The following is a 21,379-nucleotide window of genomic DNA, read 5'->3' on the forward strand; positions in this document are numbered from 1 at the left end:
AGTATTAAGAGCATTAGTATTAGTATTAAGTAACAGAAAATGTGGAAAATGGGAGGTACTATACAGGGTGAGGCAAAAGTAGGTGTACAGTTGTTCATATGGAAAATAATAAAATAATTAATAATAATACAAGAATAAACTGTATTTTGCATACTCACAACTGTACACCTACTTTTGCCCCAACCTGAATAGAGATAATCAGGAGGAAAAAGACAACAGCTTCCTGGGTTGGTGTAGGGAATACCTTTCTAAGTGTCTTCCTTTCACAGTCGATTCTTATTCCCTATTGGAGGTGTGGAGAGACAAAATAAAGTAAATTAAACAGTTATTCAATGAAAAAGAAATAAGAGTAAAAATAGACAATAAAACCCAAGCCAACGGAATTATTATAAGTAGCTTAGCAAAGACTCTTCACTCAGGAAGAATTGGGGGAAAAAGTTTAGAATTTGTCCTTTCCTTTTCAGCCAAGTGGGTTGAAAGAAGAACCGTGCTATATCTCTTTACTTCCCAAACACTGCTAACTGGAAAGATTATGACTTTGCTTGCACCACTTCAGTTAGTGTACTTTCATTAAGGGTATTAGTAACTTCTTTTTATTTTAATTTTATTTTTTGATTACAGTTTGCATTCAACATATTTTGTATTAGTTTCATGTGTACAGCACAGCAGGTAGATGTTCATATAGGTTATAAAGTGTTCTCTCCATAATTCAAATGCCCACCTGGCCCCATACATAGTTATTACAATATTGTTGACTATATTCCCTATGCTTTACCTTACATCCCCATTCCTATAGAGAGGATCACCTAAATATATAAAGCAAATTTTGATAAACATACAGGGAGAGATTAACAGTAATACAGTAATAGTAGGGGACTCTAACACCCCATTGGCATCAATGGGTAGATCTCCCAGACAGAAAATTAACAAGGAAACGGTGGCCTTAAATGACACATTAAACCAAATGGGTTTAATCGATATTTTCAGAGCATTTCACCCCCAAACTGCAGAACATACATTCTTTTCAACTGTACACAGAACGTTTTCAAGGATAGACCACATGTTAGGCCATAAAACAAGCCTCAATAAATTTAACAAGATTGAAATAATTTCAAGCATCTCTTCCAAACACAATTGTATGAAACTAGAAATCAATTGCAAACACACACGTACACACACAAACACCTGGAGACTAAGTAAAATGTTACTAAACAATAAATGTGTTCACAATGAGATCAAGGAAGAAATCAAAAGATACCTTGACACAAATGAAAATGAAAACACAACAACACAGAATCTATGGGATACAGCAAAAGCAGTCCTCCTAAGAGGGAAATTCATATCAGTAAAGGCCTACATCAAGAAACCAAAAAATCTCAAATAAACAATCTAACCTTACAACTAAAGGAACTAGAAAAAGAACAAACAAAGCCTAACATGAGTAGAAGGAAGGAAATAATTAAGATCTAGATGGAAACGAAGTAGAATCTAAAAGAGAAAATTAAAAATATCAATGAAACCAAGAGCTGTTCTTTGAAAAGATAAACAAGATTGATAAACCTTTAATCAGACTCATCAAGAAGGATCCAAATAAAGAAAGTAAGAAATGAAGGAAGAGAAGTAACAATATACCACAGAAATATAAAAGATTATAAGAAAATACTATGAACAATTACATGTCAAAAAATTGTACAATTGGGAAGAAATGGATAAATCCCTAGAAACATACAATTTTCCAAGACTGAATCAAGAAGAAACAGAAAATCTGAACAATCAATTACAACCAACAAAATCAAAGCAGTAAAAGCTCCCAACAAACAAAAGTCCTGCACCAACTGACTTCACAGGTGAATTATACTAAACATTCAAAGAAAAACTAACGCCTATCGTTCTCAAACTATGCCAAAAATTTCAAGAGGAGAGAAGACTCCCAAGCTCCTTTTAAGACACCAGAATCACCCTGATTCCAAAACCAGATAAAGACACTACGAAGAATGAAAATTATAGGCCAATATTACTGATGAACATAGATGCTCAACAAAATATTAGCAAACCTAATTCAGTAATACATTAAAAGATCATACACCATGATCAAATGGAATGTTGTTACACTTGATGTTGTCCCAGAGGTTCCTTAAACTCTCCACATTTTAAAAAATTCTTTTTCGCCTGGCCGGGTGTGGCTCAGTGGTTGAGCATCAACCTAGGATCCAGGCGATCAGGGTTCGATTCCCGGTCAGGGCACATGCCTGGGTTGCGGGCTTGATCAATGACTTTCTCATCATTGATGTTTCTGTCTCTCTCTCTCCCTCTCCTTTCCTCTCTCTGAAATCAATAAAGATATATTAAAAAAATAAAAAATTCTTTTTCATTTTTGCTGCTCTGATTGGGTATTTTCTCTACCTCTCTTCCAAATTGCTGATTCGATCCTCTGCTTCATTTAATCTGCTTTCAATTCCTTCTAGATATTTTATTCTTCATTTCTGACTGGCTCCTTTTTATGGTTTCTATGCATTTTTTTATGCTTACTATCTCTTTGTTTAAGTCCTCTCTGAGTTCATCTGTTCTTTCCCTGAATTTCTTGAGCGTTCTTATGCCTATTGTTTTGAATTCTGTATCTGGTAGATTGCTTGTCTCCGTTTTACTTAGTTCTTTTTCTAGGGATTTCTCATGTTCTTTCATTTGGGACATGTTTCTTTGTCTCCCCATATTGGCAGCCTCTCTGTATTTGCTTCTGAGTATTAGGTAGATCTCTTATGTTTCTTAGTCTTGGTAGGATGTCCTTGTGTAGAAGGTGTCCTATGGGCTCAGTAGTGCAGTCTCCCTTATTACCTGAGCTAGGTGCTCCAGGAATGTCCTTCGTGTGGGTTACATGAGCCCTCCTGTTATGGTTGAGTCTTTTTTTTTTAATTCTCACCCCAGGATATTTTTTCCATAGCTTTTCAGAGAGAGTGGAAGGTTGGGGAGAGAGAAAGAGATATCGACGTGAGAAAGACACATCTATTGATTGCCTCCCGCACATGCCCCGACCGGGGCCAGGGACTGAGCCTGCAACCGAGGTATGTGCCCTTGGCCGGGATTGAACCTGGGACCCTTCAGTCATTGGCCAGGCATAGTTCAGTCTTGATTGCTGTTGACCCATTCGTGGGTGGGGTTGACCCTCAAGTTGGCTGACTATAAGGATTGACCCTGACCACAGTGTATGAACTGCTGTGTGGGGGCACCCCATGGAACAGAATTCACCCCAGCAGGGTCTGGTGCCTGCCACAATCTCCCTTTGGGTGTGCTGCTTATGGAGCTAATTGGGTCGTGTTCTGATGTGGTCTGAAGGCTGCCATTGGGTGTGTTGGTTGTGGGGCCTCTTGTGAGGGACTCTGGTGCCGGTCACTGTCAGATGCTGCCTGTGACTGGCCCTGGGCTACTTGTTTGGAGCTACAAAACGGTCCACTGTTTGTGGCTGCCTCTGCTGGGCCTGGATGTGCATGGGAGGGGACAAGCTGCATAACAAGTCTGGCTTCTACTAGTACCAAGCCTGGGGGCAGGTCAGCAAAAGTCCTAAGGTACCCTGAGATCTGCCTCTACCTGCTGGCTGCCTGTTAAGCTCAGTCACTGACCACATGAAAGTTGTGTGAGATAGGTTCTCAGTGAGTCACCAGGTAAGGGCAAGTGGTGTTCACTAGGCTGATACAGATTCAAACTCGGTGCCAGTGCTGGGTGTGAGGCCATTCAGCAAAAGTCTCAGGGTACACCAAGGCCACCTGCCACCTGCCTGGGGCCTTTGTACCTTTGTGGTGGAGTTGGGTCTCAGGGCTTTGTCCAGGTAAATCCAGCGGAGATTGTCAGGCTAAAAGAGACCAAGATTTGGCTGTGTGGAGGGATGGCTCTGCCCAGGAACACTGGTGCCTGTCTGGTGCACGAGAGAAAAATGGCCCTTGCCCTAGAACCATGAAACTCAGTCTCTCCTTTTGTGTCTCTGCCACTCCCTGAGTCTCTCTGGACCTCCTCAAGAGCCTTTCCAGGAAGTCTGCACCATGGGCCTAGGTTGGAGGCCAATACAGGCTGGTGGGGCAGGGCCTACAGGAGTCGGCAGGGAAGGGCCAGTGCCACTCCCCAGGCTGATGTCCTGAGGAGGTGGAGGCAGGCCCAATCCCAGAACAGTGGCACCACTCAGGCACACGGGGGAAAAATGGCCTTTGCTTGACAGCCACACAACTCAGTCTCTCTCTGTGTGACTCTGGCACTCCTTGAGTTTGCCTGAACTTCAAGAGCTCCTCAATAAATTCTGCACCCTGGGCCCAGGCTGGAGGGCAGGACAGACCTCTCTACCAAGGGCCATCCTGGCAGGGCAGGACCTCCAGGAGTTGGCAAGTAGGGTCTATTTCCTCTCCCAGGCTGATGCCTAATGGAGGGGAATGCTTGGCCCAGGAAAGATGGCATCTGTGGGTGGTGTGGGAGAGGGACCTAGCACAGGGACATTTGCTGCTTTCTCTCTAACCCTCTCCTTAGAGCCACGCCGTTCAATCTCTTTCTGTATGATTCCGGTCCCCTCCAAACTGCTGACCCTTCACTAGAGCCCAGAGTGAATGCTGTGAATGAGATTTTGTGTAATGGCTCTCTAAAAGAGCACTCTCCCTTCTCACCAGGTTGGGTGGAAGCCCCACTGATCTTCACAGCCGGATATTGTGTGGACTCATATTCTGGGCTCTGGTGCTGCGCCTTACGGAGCCTAGCGTGGGGCTAAGGCCCCTCGCTCCTCCAGGGGGACCTCTTCAGCCAAGATAGCGCTCTGGATTCTTAACCTCCCCACCCTTATGTGGGTGTAGGACCAGCCCTTTTCTCTTCTCTGCTCTTCCTACAAGTCTCTATGTGGGTTCCTCTGTGAACCCTTAGGTCTAAGACTTCTGTTCAGTCAGTCTTTAGATGGTTATTTAGGCTGATCCAACTGTAGTTGCAACTCTGATATGGTCCGGGGAGGAGGTGAGTGTAACTTCCACCTACTTTATTGCTATCTTGCTCTGAACTCAGTGACTTCTTTCTTTTTTTCTTTTTCTTTTTCTCTTTTTAGGTTTCATCTGAAAACATATTTATTAGATAAATATTTGAGGTTGTCACATCATCTAACTATGTACAGCTTTTGCATCAGTGATTTCTTAACTGTTAAATCCGGTGAACACTTATTATTCCTCTTTTTACTCAACTCTTTTACTTTACCTCAATGGTTCTCAGATTTTAGGATGGGTTAAAACACAGTTTTAGGGCCTTCCTGATTCAGTAAGTCTAGGGCCTGTATTTTAAAGTTCCCAGGTGACACAGATGCTTCCACTTGGGGACCACACTTTGAGAACTATTGTTTTATCTAGCAATAATGACCATTCTCTCCTTGAAATCTACTGCTCTTTTTGTTCTATAAGAGCATATTTTCCTAGCTCTCCCTCTTCCTCTCTGAACATTCTTTCTTGGTCTCCCCTGTGGGGTTCCTTTTCCGCACCTTCTTCAGCAGGCCCCATTGACTCAGTCCTAAATGGTTTGTCTGCCTGATTGCTAGTTAGACTTGCAGTTTGTGATTGCAAATGCATTTATAGAGAAAGTAAATCACTAGGTATTTTGTTTCTGAAATCTTGAAATATGTATCTGATAATTTACCTATGAAAAAAGTAGTCAAAGGAGATACCGTAAGAAATATGAATTTTGGCCCAGCCGGGCTTGGCTCAGCGGTTGAGCATCAACCTAGGATCCAGGAGATTGGGGTTCGATTCCCAGTCAGGGCACATGCCCGGGTTGCGGGCTGCAGCTGATCAATGACTCTCTCATCATTGATGTTTCTATCTCTCTCTCTCCCCCTCCTTTCCTCCCTCTGAAATCAATAAAGATATATTAAAAAAAAAAAAAGAAAGATAGCTTTAAAAAAAAAAAAAAGAAAGAAATATGAATTTTGAAGGTATTTATATAAAGGGATGACTATAACTGAAGTAGGCCAAGTTACTTAAAAAACTTTATTGAAATATAACTCACATACCATAACCTTTTCCCCTTTAAAGCATATAATTCAGTGGCTTTTAGTATATCCACCGAGTCATGTAACCATTACCACTAATTTTAGGACGACTTCATTTGCCCCCAAAAGAAACTCTGTACCCATTAAGCTATCACTCCCCATTTCTTTCTCTCCTTAGCTCCTGGCAATCATTAATCTATTTTCTATCTTTATGGATTTGCCTATTCTGGACATTCCATATGAATGCAACCGTATATACGATATATGGCTTTTGTGTCTGTCTTCTTTGACTTAGCATATTAAATGAAAACACACGTTTTCAAGGTTTATCGTGCTGTGGCATGTATTAGTACATTGATTCCTTTTTATGGCCAAGTAATATTCCATTGTATGGCTATTCCATATACTGTTTATCAGTTCACCAGTTAATGGACATTTGAGTGTTTCTGCAGTTTTGGCTAGAATGAATAATGCTGCTATGAACATCCACGTACAAGTTCCTATGTGAACATATGTTTCAATTCTCTCAGTATATACTGAGAAATGGAATTGCTGCATCATATGGTAACTCTGTTTAACTTTTTTTTTATAAGAGAAAGTTTATTTAATATTTATTTATTTATTTCTAGGCAGCTGTGTTTAACTTTCTGAGGAATTGCGAATTTTCCCCCCCCAAAATGGATGCAGCATTTTATAATTCAAGTTACTTTTTGAGTTTCTCCTTTGTGCTTTAATAAATTTTATGGCTTTTAGGTATCTTGATTTTAGACTTACACACTGAATATCTTCTGAAAGAAATGCTTTTGGCCCGGTCAGGCGTGGCTCAGCGGTTGAGCATCGACCTAGGATCCAGGCGATCAGGGTTCGATTCCCGGTCAGGGCACATGCCCGAGTTGTGGGCTGTAGCCAACCAATGACTCTCTCATCATTGATGTTTCTCTCTCTCTCTCTCCTTCTCCTTTCCTCTCTGTGAAATCAATTAAAAAGTATATTAAAAAAAAAAGAAAAGAAAAAAAGAAATGCTTTTGTACTATCAAATTTATCTAAATTAGTCAAAAGTATCACTATTATAACTCTATTTTTAATATATGGTATCTGTTCTAAAAATACACTCTAATAGATAAAACTAACTTATTATTTTGTCAACAGAGTGGGAGGCTAAGCAAAGAGCTGGATTTAGTAAGTCACCACGTGAGGACAAAACTTGATGAACTGAAAAGGCAAGAAATAGGAAGATTAAGAATGCTAATTAAAGCTAAATTGGATTCCCATCAAGGTAAGTGCTAAATAAAAAGTAGGAAAATTTCAATATTTGGTTGTTGAGGTCAATTTACATTAGCACCTGACATGTTTTCTAGTCAAAATTTAATGTTAGTATTAATTTGGCTTTTCTTAATTTTTAACATTTAATTAGTTGAATGGGTAATACATTCCCATCATTCAAAAATCTAAATGCTTAGCTTTAAATAATTATATCAATAAAAAGGAAGAATGAAAAGTAATGAATTAAGCCACTGATTTAAAAGAGGAAAAATAACATCAAAGCAAACCAAAAGAAAGCAGAGAAAGAAAATGTAATTGGACCACTTTCCATAGATGAAATAGAAAAATTGTCACAGAGCTAGCTCCACAAAAAACACCAGCCTGGATTGTTTTAAAGAGAATTCTATCAAACCATTAAAAAGCAGATTGTGAATGCTATTTAAACTAGTCTAGAGCAAATGAAAAGAAGGAAAGCTTCCACACTTTTATTATATATTGGTGTCAAAACTAAAATTATTGTACATCAAAATAATTCTATATCATAGCAAGTGGATTTATTTCAGGAGTATAAGAAATCTAATACTATAAATCATCATATGACTAGAAATAAGGAAAGAAGACCTTAGTGTGACAAAAGAAATCATAAAGTCAAAGAACAAATGATAAATTGGAATAATTCTTTGAAGCTTGATTAAAAAAAAAATTAAGACAGTTTTTTAAGAGCAATGTAAGGTTCACAGCAGAATAGAGGAAAGGTACAGAGATTTATCATATATCCTCTTCCGCTCAACATTGTAAACATGTTTATTCTCCATAGGTTAATTTATAAATGTAACAGGATCCAAATAAAAATATGTGCTTTTTTTTCTGGTACTAGCCAAGTTAATTTTAAAGTTCGTATGAAAAAAGGAAACAAACAAGGAAAGCTACATACCTCTAAAAAAGAAAAATAATGAAGGACTAGATATATTAGATATTAAAATACATCACTAAGCCTCAGTCATTAGAACTGTATGTTTTTTACATATAAGTAGAAAGAACCATGGAACAGAATAGAAATTCCAGAAGTAAAATTAAATACACGTAGAGTTTAGTTTGAATTAAAGGTTGTATCTCATTTTTAGTGGGATAAAGATAATTTAATACAATGTATCAATGTGATTGGGTATCTGACTGGGAAAAGGTAACAGTTCTCTATCTTGTACACATCAGTATACGTTCAAATAAATCAAAGATTTAAGTGTAGAAAATAAAACTGTAAAAGCATTAGGTGACAACATAGGTGAATTCCTTTATTATCTTAGAATAGTTTTTCTTATAATGAATGAAAATCAAGGGGCCAGATTTAGCAGATGGGAGACCCTTCAAGCTGGCTCCTGTGTCCTTGTGACTTGCCCCTATAGGTTGGTTATTTGGGTGGTGCATTGGCACTAATAGAATCTGAACATTTACTCTTGGTAGAATAGTAGTTTTTAATCTTCAGATTCCATGAGAACGACCTGGGGAGCTAGTTAAAAATGCAGATTACTGGCCTGGCCGGGCGTGGCTCAGTGGTTGAGCATTGACCTAGGATCCAGGAGATTGTGGTTTGATTCCCAGTCAGGGCACATGCCTGGGTTGTCGGCTGGATCCCTAGTCAGGGGCGTGCAGGAGGCAGCTGATCAATGGTTCTCTCATCATTGATGTTTCTCTCTCTCTCTCCCTCTCCCTTCCTCTCTCTGAAGTCAATAAAGATATATTTATTAAAAAAAAAAGCAAATTACTGGATCTTACTTCCAGGTATTCTGATTCTAAGGATGAATAATCTGCATTTTAAATATGTGCTTCTGGTCAGTGGATTATATTGGAGAAATGCTCATGTAGAGCATTAGACTCGTTGCTAGTGAATAGATTTAGAAAACAAGTACCAAACACTCATTATTCTGATATTAAGGGTATCAATGAGAGGTAAGTTGAGCTCATACTGTATACACATACTATTTCAGATCACTAGGCACACAAGGTAATTTCATCCTTGAAACCAGGCCTAAGGTGTTTTGAAATTTCTTTCCTCTTAGCCTCTATATCCTTTATCTTGGCAATATTTTCTTTATTTCAAGATAGAGACTGAATTTCATTATTTAAAGAAAACAGTCTAATATGCTTAGAAAACTTATGAATATTTTGTCATTGATTCAGAATTGAAATTTCTGATAATTTGAAGAAGGGTTTCAAGAATCTTAATTTGGGGAGGTATAATTTTTAAAGTAGGCAATACATTCCCATGGTTTAAACCCAGAAAGTCTAAGAAGGTATATAGCAAAAAACTCCTTGATATTTTTGTAACTTCCCAGTTCCCACTGCCCTAACACTATCCTTCCCAAGTTTCTTTATTCTTATGTAAGCAAATACAAAAGAAGTTCTTATTTTCTCTCTCTTTTTATATAGAAGCTAGCATACAATACACTTTTTTGCCTTGTGTTTTTCCTTTAACAACATATTTTGGAGATTTTTCTATATTAATACATAGAGACCATCTCCATTTTTTTAAAACAGCTGCATAGATTTTCATTATATGGAGATACCATAATTTATTTAACCAGGCCTCTGTTGATAGACATTTGTTTTTTTTCTAATGAATACTCTTGTACATATGTTGCTATGTATTTGTGTAAGATTACTTGTAGGATAAGTTCCCCACAGTGAAATTGTTAAATCAAAAGATCTATGTTATTTGTAATTTGGATAGATATTGCCAACTCCACAAAGGTTGTATCAGCACACTTTCCCACCAGCAATAATTTCTCACGGCCTTGCTAATAGTTTGCATTTTTAGGAATTTCACCATTCTGTTACATGATATACTAGTGAAGTTTTAATATGTATTTCTCTTATGTACTATATTCCTTTTTTCTAAGTGGGAACCCTGACTTCTAACAAATCAACACACACCTGTTTTGCTCAATTCTATAATACAACACAGTGCAGAATCACTCCATCCATTCAACTACAATATATTATTTGTAGCTTGTTTTTAAAAAATGTTTTACAAAGAAAAACAATCCATATTTCTTTACAAAAGTCATTATTCAGATGAATTTACCTGAATTAGACTTTGTCAAGGTTCATTGGAGCAGCATACAAAGAACTTTGGGGAGGGCAGTGTATTAGAATTTATCTAAAGAAAAGTAGGAAATTTCATAGTTTTATGATAATAAATAGTTTTTGCTGTTAATTATACTGATGGTCAACTAGTCTTTCAAGAAATAACATTAAGATATACACATTAAATTGTATTCCATTCTAGATTCAAGGACATTTCCTTTGCCTAGAATAACAAAATGTATAATATTCTAAAAGAAAATATGATCCCTTAATCTAAAACTTTGAATTTTGTTATAAAGTCCACTAGGAATAAATATGAATGCTTATTCTTATGTAACACTTATGCTAATGTTTCTAGCTTCTAGTATTTTATCAATTATAGTTTTCTCATTTTCTTTCAGATACAGGCATAGACCACCATGCTCTTCTAAAACAATTTGATCACCTAAACCACCTGAATCCTGACAAATTTGAATCTACAGATTTAGATATGCTAATCAAAGCAGTAAGAATAATTCCAAAAAATAATGTCTATGTTGTGCCTTTGAGGTTTTGTAAGTAATTATATATAATGGTTATATATATGTAATTTGACAAGTAAATTCAGTGAAGTGGTAATATAACTTTTATATAATACTCTCTAGCATATATTTAAAGGGAGATGGCTTAACTTTTATTAGTACAGATAACAATTTGTATATACAGGTCTGTAATACTTTACCCACAATTGCAAAATCCAAAAAACTATAAAAACAGAAACCTGGCTTGAATTATAGTAGGGATATTTATATTTTTTATTTAGCTTACTTAATGTGAGTACTCCTAGATTCTGCTGAAGAAGTACTATTCTGTTTGATTACAGACCCTGCAGGGATGTTCCATAATGTGGCATATGTGCTATATTCCCTTTCTAAAAAATCTGGAAAATTATTTTTTTCTTCCAGTTTTATTGAGATATAACTGACACGTAACACTGTTTAAGTTTAAGATGTACAGCATAACGACTTGACATTGCAAAATGATTACCAAAATAAGTTTAGTTGACATCCATCACCTCATATAATTACGAAAAAAATTTTTTTTCTTGTGATGAGAACTTTTAGGATTTACTCTCTTAGCAACTTTCAAATATACTATACGACACGGTTAACTATAGTCATCATGTTGTACGTTACATCCCCAGGACTTATTCGTCTTATAACTAGAAGTTTGTACCCTTTGACCACCTTCACCCCATTTTCTCACCCCTCTGCCTGTGGTAACCATAAATCTGATCTCTTTTTCTATGAAGTTAGTTTAAGATTCCACATATAAGTGAGATCATACAGTATTTGTCTTTGTCTGACTTATTTCACTTAGCATAAGGCCCTCAAGGTCCATCCATGTTGTCACAAGTGGCAGGATTTCCTTCTGTTTTATGCCCGAATTGATGGACACTTAGGTTGTTTTATCTCTTAGCTGTTGTAAATAATGCTGCAGTGAACATAGGGGTGCAGATATCTCTTTGCCATAGTGATTTTGTTTCCTTTGGATATACACCCAGAAGTGGAACTGTTGGATTATATGATGGTTCTAGTTTTAATTTTTTTGGAAACCTCCTTACTGTTTTCCATAGTGGCTACACCAATTAACAATCCTACCAACAGTGCACAAAGGTTCCCTTTTCTCCACAACCCCGTCAGCATTTATCTCTTGTCGTTTTGATAGCCATTCTAAAAGGCATGAGGTAATATCTCATTGTGGTTTTGATTTGCATTTCCCTGATGATTAGTGATGCTGAGTACTTTTTTGTGTACCTGCTGGCCATTTGAATATCTTCTTTGGAAAAATGTCTATTCAAGTTCTTTGCCTATTTTGAATTGGATTAATTGGGTTTTTTTGCTATTGAGTTTATGAATTCTTTGTGTATTTTGTGTATTACCTCCTTGTCAGATACATGATTTGTAAATATTTTCTCCCATTCCATCGGTTGTCTTTTTGTTTTGTTGACTGTTTCCTTTGCTGTGCAGAAGCTTTTTAGTTTGATGTCCATCCCACTTGTTTTTTTATTTTGTTGCTTGTGCTTTATGTGTCCTATTTAAAAAATCATTACCAAGACCCACGTCAAGAAGTTTTTCCCTATGTTTTCTTCTAGGGGTTTTATAGTTTCAGGCCTTACATTTTAAATCTTTAATCCACTTAAAATTAATTTTTGTGAGTGGTGTAAAGGGTTTAGTTTCATTCTTTTACATGTGAATATCCAATTTTCCCAGCACCATTCATTGAAGAGAGATGGTTATTTCTCCATTGAGTGTCCTTGGCTCCCTTATCAAATATTAGTTGATAGAAAATTCTGAAACTCATCTGGCCTCAGGGATTTTAGATAAGAGTTTGCATACCTCTCATGTTGTATTGTACCAAGTTACCAAGCTAAATGTTCTTGCCTGGATGTTACGAGATGGAATTAAGTGTTGAGAAACTAATGTAGTTTGCTACTGTACAGATTTGATACAGTCCCTTCCGTTTTCTTTTTCAAATCAATTCATATATTACTTACTTATGAGGAACTTCCTAAACTTTTAGTTCCTTTGCCTACTTTTCTGGTAATAATAATGACTGAAATAAAATGGTAGAATTTAAAAAGAGGAGTCCATTATTTTTTTGGACCTCTTATACTGTCTTCTTTTAGAAAATATGATATATGCAAGAGTGGCTTTATTTATACTTTTCAAACATCTTTTTATTTAAATTATAGGCTACAAGTGATCTGGAACACTATGATAAAACTCGACATGAAGAATTTAAAAAATATGAAATGATGAAGGAACATGAAAGGAGAGAATATTTAAAAACACTGAATGAAGAAAAGAGAAAAGAAGAAGAATCTAAATTTGAAGAAATGAAGAAAAAGCATGAAAATCACCCCAAAGTTAATCATCCAGTAAGGATTATGACTTTATGAAACCATAATTAGAGGAAAATGCTTCTTTGTACCAGATAGTAGAATTTTATCATAAGTTATTGGTACTTAAATATTGATTCCTAATTCTGCATAGTTCCTCAGCTTTGTATTTTATTTTGAATATATACACATAGATTATGTTTTGTTTAAGTGTTTTTTAAAATTGATTCACAGGGAAGCAAAGATCAACTAAAAGAGGTATGGGAAGAGGCTGATGGATTGGATCCTAATGACTTTGATCCCAAGACATTTTTCAAATTACATGGTAACATATTTGATACAAACATTAATATTTATATCTACTGTTTGAAAAATTATAGTTGCTTTACTCTTAATATTTCTACCAAGGTCTGCTATTGAGTCCTATTGATAATAAATGTTTAGAGTTTTTCTCTGGAGTAATATAATAGTCTTTATTGCTGATATGCAGTATAAAATATTTTATGTCAGTAGCTGTATCTTTATATTAGCTTTTACTGGTAAGTCATTATATGACTTATTACAAGATTCTCTGTAAAATGAAGGTATTTTTGTGATGATGCTATACTCTTATAGCATATTGCTTTACTTTATATTTTTGGAGAAAATTGTGTGATATGTTTTTCTAAAAAACTATGACAAATTATAAATAAGTGAATTGTTATTAGTTGGACTGATCTGAGGCTTCATAAAAAAGAAGAAACCTTTTTCTGCCTCATATTGATGCTTCATGTCAGTACTACTTTTGCAAACCATTTGTAAACTGTTGTATTTTAGTGACTTATTTTCTAAGGCATTAAAATCAGTTTTTTGCATTGGGAACTTTAGATGTCAATAATGATGGCTTCCTTGATGAACAAGAATTAGAAGCCCTATTTACTAAAGAGGTAAATGAGTTCATTAAGTATTCTGTTGTTTTGCTCTCTCTTTTTTTCCTTTTATTATCTTTCTTTTATGTTGGCTTTAAATTTTTCTTTTTAGTTGGAGAAAGTATATGACCCTAAAAATGAAGAGGATGATATGGTGGAAATGGAGGAAGAAAGGCTTAGAATGAGGGAGCATGTAATGAATGAGGTATGTTTGAAAGTTTAAGATATGTCACAGTATTTCTATGCATCATTTAAGCTGTTGCAATAAATCTTACCACAGAATGGAAGACAGGTTTGCAGAATAGGTATTTAACTGGATTTTGCATTTTAGATCCAGAATATTCAGTACATTCCCTTGCTGTCAATAAAATAATTTTGTAACTCCTTTAAAATATTTTAAAAGATTAAGATGCTGCTGCATATCAACTATAAAACATCCTTTTGGAAGTAAAAAATAATGTAGTCCAATATTTAGTATTTTAAATGATTATTTTAGTTTTTGGCAAGATAATCCAAAATTCTAGTACCTAAGTGGTTGATAACAACAAATACTTATTTCTTGTTCAAATTACTAAGCTGGAAACTCTGATATAGACATCATAAGCAGGGTAACTAAAGCCCCACTGCTTTGCTTCAGTGATTTTCACCTGATATTGATGAACTGGGATTTCTGTTGACTGCGGGCATCCCAGGTATCAAATGAATTTCTTTGGTTATTGCTTTTTAAACTGAATTTGCCATAGTTTATAAGAGCCATTGGAGGCTTTGGAGAGATTGTGAACTTCCGTTTTGATTTACTAGGTTGTTTGTTTTTAAGAAAAACTGTTGAGAGCATTTTAACTTAAACTTCTTTACTCTTGGCTAAATAATCCTCTTACTGAAAAGGTTATTTTTCTTGCCCAAACATTTGGCTTCAAGAGGGACTATACATGGTGTGGTGAGGGCGGAAGACAGATCAGCAACTTAAACTTGGTGATTTTGGGGGGTATCAGGGATGTAGATATTTCATAGCATTTCCAAATTTGAATTATATAGAAGAGAAAAATACCTATTTTCTGATTCTGGTATAATGTTGAGTGTTCTGTTTTGTTTTCCCCCCTAGTGTTTGTGGATGTTAGGCTCGCTCTAACTGCTGTATGTTTATGTAGTAGCATCTATTGGAAGACAGTTTCTAGTGTCTACATAATATGAAAAAGAGTTATTTGATTTTACTAAATTTTCCTTTAATCAGGTTGATTCCAACAAAGACCGATTGGTGACTCTAGAAGAGTTTTTGAAAGCTACAGAAAAAAAGGAATTCTTGGAGCCGGATAGCTGGGAGGTAATAGAACCTGTTTGAAATGGGATGTGTGGTTCAAGAAATTCTACATCAGTGTATTCTACTTTTAACTTTTATTCCCCATTATGCTTGCGTGTATAGCCTTACCACTTTGGCTTTTCATATAAAATGTCATTTCAAAATAATGAACTTGATTTCTTGGAAAGCTTCTGGCAATTGCACTCTTATTTGTAATCACATTGCATATAATTAGAAGTCTTTTAAAAATTATAAAATAATGACCATTCTTGAAAATTAGAAATATAAGTACATTTAAAGAATAAATTAGAAGTTACCTATAATTCTACCATCTAGAGGTAGACACTAAAATTAGGTACTGTGTTCTGCCAATTTAGAAATAGTTTATATATTTAATATATGCATATATAGCATACAGTGTATAAATAGTATGTGGTTCCATTTTTAATTTACATATACACATAAATTCATAGCTATGTATTTTTAAAAATGGCTTTATACATATAAATGACTTTGTATGTTTGCAAAATTCTGGTTTTTAAAAATTTATCAATATTTCACAATGCCATTTTCCAGTGCCATTCCTCAAAAACATGATTTTAAAAATGACTACTTAGCATGCAGTTGAGTGGTTGTAGCATCATTTATATAACTATTCCTCCAGACTTAGACATTCTGGATCCATTCCACTTTTTTTTTTTTTTTACTGTAATAAAAAACACAATTATAACTGTTCATTTGTTCATACATTTGCACCATTTGTGATTTCCCTGGGATTAATTCCTAGGAATAGAACTATTCTCAAAGTTTATGAACATTTTTTTAGTTTCTAAATATATCTGTCAAATTGCTCCAGAAAGGAGCAATTTATACCATATTTTGTACCATAGTTTACCATACCAATTTATACCATAGTTTACCGTGTATAAATGAGTGCATACACATCTTTACAAGAGTGGTTGAAAGGTACTGACTGTTAGGGTTTTGGCTGGTGACTCGGGGCTGTGAAAGATTTTATAACTGAGAGGAGATAGTTGTAAAGAGGGAGTTTATTGTATTCTCCCACCCCCAGTCTAAAAAGAGGAAAGGGCCAAGCATTCGCCTTTGGCAGCGGCACAAGGCACCTAAGACAGGGTGGATTGTTTTTTGTTAGGGCACTGGGGAGTAAATGCAGCTAGGGCAAAACTGATGAAGTGGGGAGGGGGACTTGGGAGATTGCGTTGAAGCTTTCCAGATCCTGGAGGTTGTCTTGAGGAGTTATAGTTTGTTTTTAAGTCGACAGTCTGGTAGATGCCCTAGGCAGGTGGCAGGTGTCTTATCAGCGTTTTCACAAGCCTGTAAAACGTACTCAGAGCAAAAGTTGACAAGAGTTGGAGAGAGGGAGGAGTGTGGTTTTCACTAGAAACTCTTTGGCTCGGATTTCCCCTGAGTCATTAAAAACCGCAGGGAGGAGGCTGGGGCGGGGTGGTGGTGGTGGTGGTGGTGGTAGAGGTAGGGGCCAGGCTTTAGCAGCCCTTATCTGTCCCCCTGTTTGGATTAGGGAAGCCAGCAATCTCCGCAGATAACAGCTGGAAAATTTAAAAAATTTTTAAAAAGAATTTTATTTATTTATATTATATATGTACATAAATACACACATACTTGCATACATATATATAGACACACCTACATACATTTATATATGTTTTTATATAGCTATCAATATGTATTAAAACTCATGAGTTCACACTATCTTTTTTTTTTTAAATATATCTTTATTGATTTCAGAGAGAGGAAAGGAGAGGGAGAGAGAGAGAGATAGAAACATCAATGATGAGAGAGTCATTGGAGATTGACCCCGCAACCCGGACATGTGCCCTGACCGGGAATCGAACCCCGATCACCTGGATCCTAGATTGATGCTCAACCGCTGAGCCACGCCCAGCCGGGCAGTATCATCTTAAATTTCAATCCAGCACCTTCAATTTCAATACACTTTATCTTTTCCTCTTTCAATATTTCATATGCAGCCTGGCTCCCATTTTTCACAATAATATCCCACTTATTTGCTCAGTCCTAGTATGTACAAAGCATTTTAGAATTGCTAATCCATGCCTCTGCAAAACAAGGCTTTAGGATTTGTTTAGACTTTTTGTTTGTTTTTAACCTGAGGGCATGTAGTCCAGATATTGTGATCAGAAGTTTCTTGGATTAGTTCTTTTCCCCCTCCCCCTTCTGTCAGTATCTTATTTACTTAAGATAAAAGTATTATTTATTTTGCGCCTATTTGTATTCAATTTGGGGAATTTTTCTGTCCTTGAGGTTTTTGTGTTTTTTTAAAAATTTTATTTCTGTTTGAAATATTACAGATCCTTGTGGTTTTTTGAGTACGTGAAACATTGACATGTTTCTGAGAATCAAATCTGTACAAAAAGGTGTATTCAAAGGAGTGTGATCTCCTTCCCTTCATTCCCTTGGTCCTTTCTACCCACTTTCCTCCCTTGTTCTGTATGTGAACAGTCTCATTAGTCTCTAGGTTTTCCTTTGGCTCAGATGAGTATATAAATATACATTTTCTTATTTCCCCTCCTTTCTTATCCCAAAGGTATAATACTATATCCTGTTGTACTCTGCTAATCATAGAATTTTAAAGCTGACTCAGACCTTATGGGTGTATTTCTAAGATTACTCTTTCTTCACTTCTTTTCTTCTAGACATTAGATCAGCAACAGCTCTTCACAGAGGAAGAGCTGAAAGAATATGAAAACCTTATCTCTGTACAAGAAAATGAACTTAAGAAAAAAGCTGATGAGCTTCAGAAACAAAAGGAAGAGCTGCAGCGTCAGCATGACCAACTCCAGGCTCAGAAGCTGGAATATCATCAGGTGGTATTTTGTAAAAGGATTGTGGCATTAAAAAGGATTTTGGGCCTTTTGCTAAAAGCCTGTGTTGTAATATTTTAATGTACTATTAGCTATAGTATTTTAAATTTTGGTATTTTTAAAACTGCTTTGTTGAATATTAATCTAAATTTTAGAATTTAACTATCTCATTTTGGAAAATAATTTTCAGTTAGTCTGTTGTGATTTGTTAGAGGTCACACATATCAGAGAAAGTCAAATAATACTTCCTTTTAAAACATTCTTTTTCCATGCCCCAGGTCGTACAGCAGATGGAACAAAAAAAGTTACAACAAGAAATTTCTCCATCAGGCCCTGGTAGAGAGTCAAAGTTCGAGCCACGTATGTAATTTTGTTTGATTATTTGTTTAAGAAAATAAATTGAAATCCACATTTATTGCAAATATAATTTCAAATTATTAATGTCTATGCTATTTTCTATATATTTGTGGAAACAGAGAACCTTGCATTATAGAAGTCCTTAAAGTTTTTATGCATCTGTACATTTCAAAAGCTATATAATTTGATAACCATATTTATGGTGATTTATTTCAACATTATCATTCTTTCTAATCAATTATTGATATTATCAGAGAACATGTTTTATTTATTTATTTTTAAAATTTTTTTCTTAACTTATAGCCTCCTTTCTGACTTTATTAACAGTTTTGGTTTTACAACACTTGATAGGGTAAGCTTCCCCAGCCAGACAGGATATCCATTCCCATAAAACAGATAAAGAAGATACAAGTTTTTTGCATAAACCTGTCTAAACATTCCAATGTTCATAATCCCATTGAACCTTTTGTTGGGAAAGCAACCTTTATGTTCTGTCAGTCTAATTGTAGCCCATGCTAGGGCTTTGACAGTGGATTTTGATACCACAGTTCGTGGGGCTGCCATGTCAGTGAGCCCGGAAACTTCTCTTTACCTCCTGACCATTTTACCTACTGTGGTGTAAAGGCTTTGAATCCCCAGTGAGGGGTCGAGTCAAGAGACCCTGGTACTTTTGTCAGTCTTCATCTTGATTCATCTCCCTAACCATTGCTCGAAGCAATTGCAGGTCAGATTTCTTACCATAATCTTTGAATCTTGGCTTTCAAAATGTCTCCAAACCAGGATAAATAAAGCAGACTCGTTTGGGGCTCTTTAATCCTGAGGTGTTGGTAGCGGGTACTTTTGGCCTGCATCACCTTGGGTAGTACTGTATTAAAACCCCATCAATGTCCATTTTATTCACACCTAACCGTCGAGGGTGTGGGTGTGCATGTACTAGGCCAGGGCCACTGTGGTTTGGGTCACAGCATTGGCTCCTTCTCTGGGGGACTCAGGGGCGTGGATTCTGGGCAGCTCCATCAGCTGAGATTAGCATAGGCAAAGACTGTGGGAGTCCTTAGTGCTAAAAACTTTGGGTGTCTCTGACAGCCACGGGGACTGCTTGGGTCCTTGGTGGTGAAAGCTGCTGGGGTCTTTTGTTCTCCTTTTCCTCCAAAGGGGGAGGCCACAGCTGAGGGTATGTATCCCTTTTGGCAGAAAGCTCTGTGCGAGTGGGGGATGGGCTGACATAGGTAAAATGCTGCCTGTGCTGTTCTTTGTGGGCATCTTTGATTTCCGTGCTCCACTAGGTTGCTCTAGCTCCTGCATTGTACTCCAGATCTCTCTCAGAGCTATTTTCATCAGTAAGTGGTTGTTAATCATTGTTTTTCTGGAGGTACAAGTACTGGGACCTCCTAGTCCACCAATCTTGCTGATGTCATACTACTAAATGTTTGCTGTTTCTTTTTTGTGTCTGTAAGAAATAAAGATGGTCCTTTGGGGGGCAGGAATTTTTACATAGTATTGACTTTAGCTGGTTTTCTTTTATGGTGCTAAGCTCAATCAGGACAGGCTAGGACCCAAGGAAAGCTAGCTGGCTTGTGCTTCTTCCAGAGGCATCAGTGACTGTCCTTGATACTGAAATTTGGCTCAGGAGACTCAGAGGACAGAAATTTCAGGCAATTGATGAAAGGTAGAGGGATTTCTTCTTATATAAAAAAATAAATAACTGGTCTGCTTAGACTGGAGTCGACCCATTAAAAGTATTTGGAAATGTCTCTAGGTTGGCAAGATTTGGGTCACAGACCTTTCTCAAGAGCTGTGGATGTGTCATCCATCACACTGGAGACCAGTCCCAGCCATACCCCCTCAACCAGGGCACTATGGGAAGAGGTACTGATCTAGACTGCTGGGGTGATCATCCCCAAGTAAGTCATATAGTTGTGCAAACTGATCTATGCCATAGGGAATGGAGGCCTAAGGAGGATCAGACACCCAGACATATCTGCTGGAGATCACAAAGCTGAGAATCCCATGGTGCATTCCACACAGAGGCACTGGCCCCCCAGGGTGCTTGATACCAGAAGTCTTAGGTGGTTTATGGCCATAGGCATTCACAATGCTGGGACTCATGGTGTTTGTAGAAGTAATGGGTAAGGGGTTTCTGCCTCTTTCACTGAAACTATTTGGTTCGGTGCTTCTAGTGCCAGATTTAGCTGAGTTTGTAGCTGCTGCTGCTTCCTTTTGCTTCGCTGGTTCTTGAACTGAGTCTTTATTACTAACCCATCAGGTTGAGAGATGAAGTAAGTGCTGCTATGGTAACCCAATGTGAGTACATGGTCTTTTCAAATGTATCTTTCAGTTTCCTAAACTGTTCTGGACTAAAGGTTGTGCAGTATTGACGAGCAGACCTTGGCTTTTCCGATCCATTTTTTGGGGAAGATTTATGTAGAAGGCCCTTATTCTTCATACAAACACACTAAAAAAAGCCAGCATGCTGCCTAATCACCCAAAATGTAAAGACAAGAGGTCAAATTCCCAGATTTCACATAGTGTTTTGGCGTCTGCCATCATATCTTTTAGAAGTAGAATGAAGGATCTGCTGTGTGTGTTTCTGAGCTCCTGAATTTCGTCTGTGTCAATCATATTTTTTAATTGTAATCTATGATTAGCTAAATGTCTTTAAAAAACAAATATTATATATAAAAGAAGATTCAAAATAAAGGAAGATATCTTTAAAATGAGAATATATATTTT

The 21,379-nt window shown here is 36.6% G+C and overlaps 1 protein-coding gene across 9 annotated transcripts in view; it reads left to right on the top strand.

Annotated features, from left to right (window-relative positions):
* The window catches only part of NUCB2 (nucleobindin 2), a 35,106-nt gene that overhangs the window by 13,279 nt on the left and 448 nt on the right, over window positions 1-21,379 (top strand). For all 9 annotated transcript variants that reach the window (XM_081155018.1, XM_081155012.1, XM_081155017.1 and 6 more), the window contains 9 exons: window positions 7,145-7,271; window positions 10,744-10,847; window positions 13,077-13,262; window positions 13,458-13,548; window positions 14,091-14,149; window positions 14,244-14,336; window positions 15,363-15,452; window positions 18,122-18,292; window positions 18,568-18,649. In XM_081155018.1, the coding sequence (XP_081011144.1) occupies window positions 7,145-7,271; window positions 10,744-10,847; window positions 13,077-13,262; window positions 13,458-13,548; window positions 14,091-14,149; window positions 14,244-14,336; window positions 15,363-15,452; window positions 18,122-18,292; window positions 18,568-18,649 (1,003 nt within the window). The remainder of the gene's footprint in view (window positions 1-7,144; window positions 7,272-10,743; window positions 10,848-13,076; window positions 13,263-13,457; window positions 13,549-14,090; window positions 14,150-14,243; window positions 14,337-15,362; window positions 15,453-18,121; window positions 18,293-18,567; window positions 18,650-21,379) is intronic.

The sequence above is a fragment of the Miniopterus schreibersii genome, assembly GCF_964146895.1.
Source record: "Miniopterus schreibersii genome assembly, chromosome: 12".
In the NCBI taxonomy this organism is placed as follows: domain Eukaryota; kingdom Metazoa; phylum Chordata; class Mammalia; order Chiroptera; family Miniopteridae; genus Miniopterus; species Miniopterus schreibersii.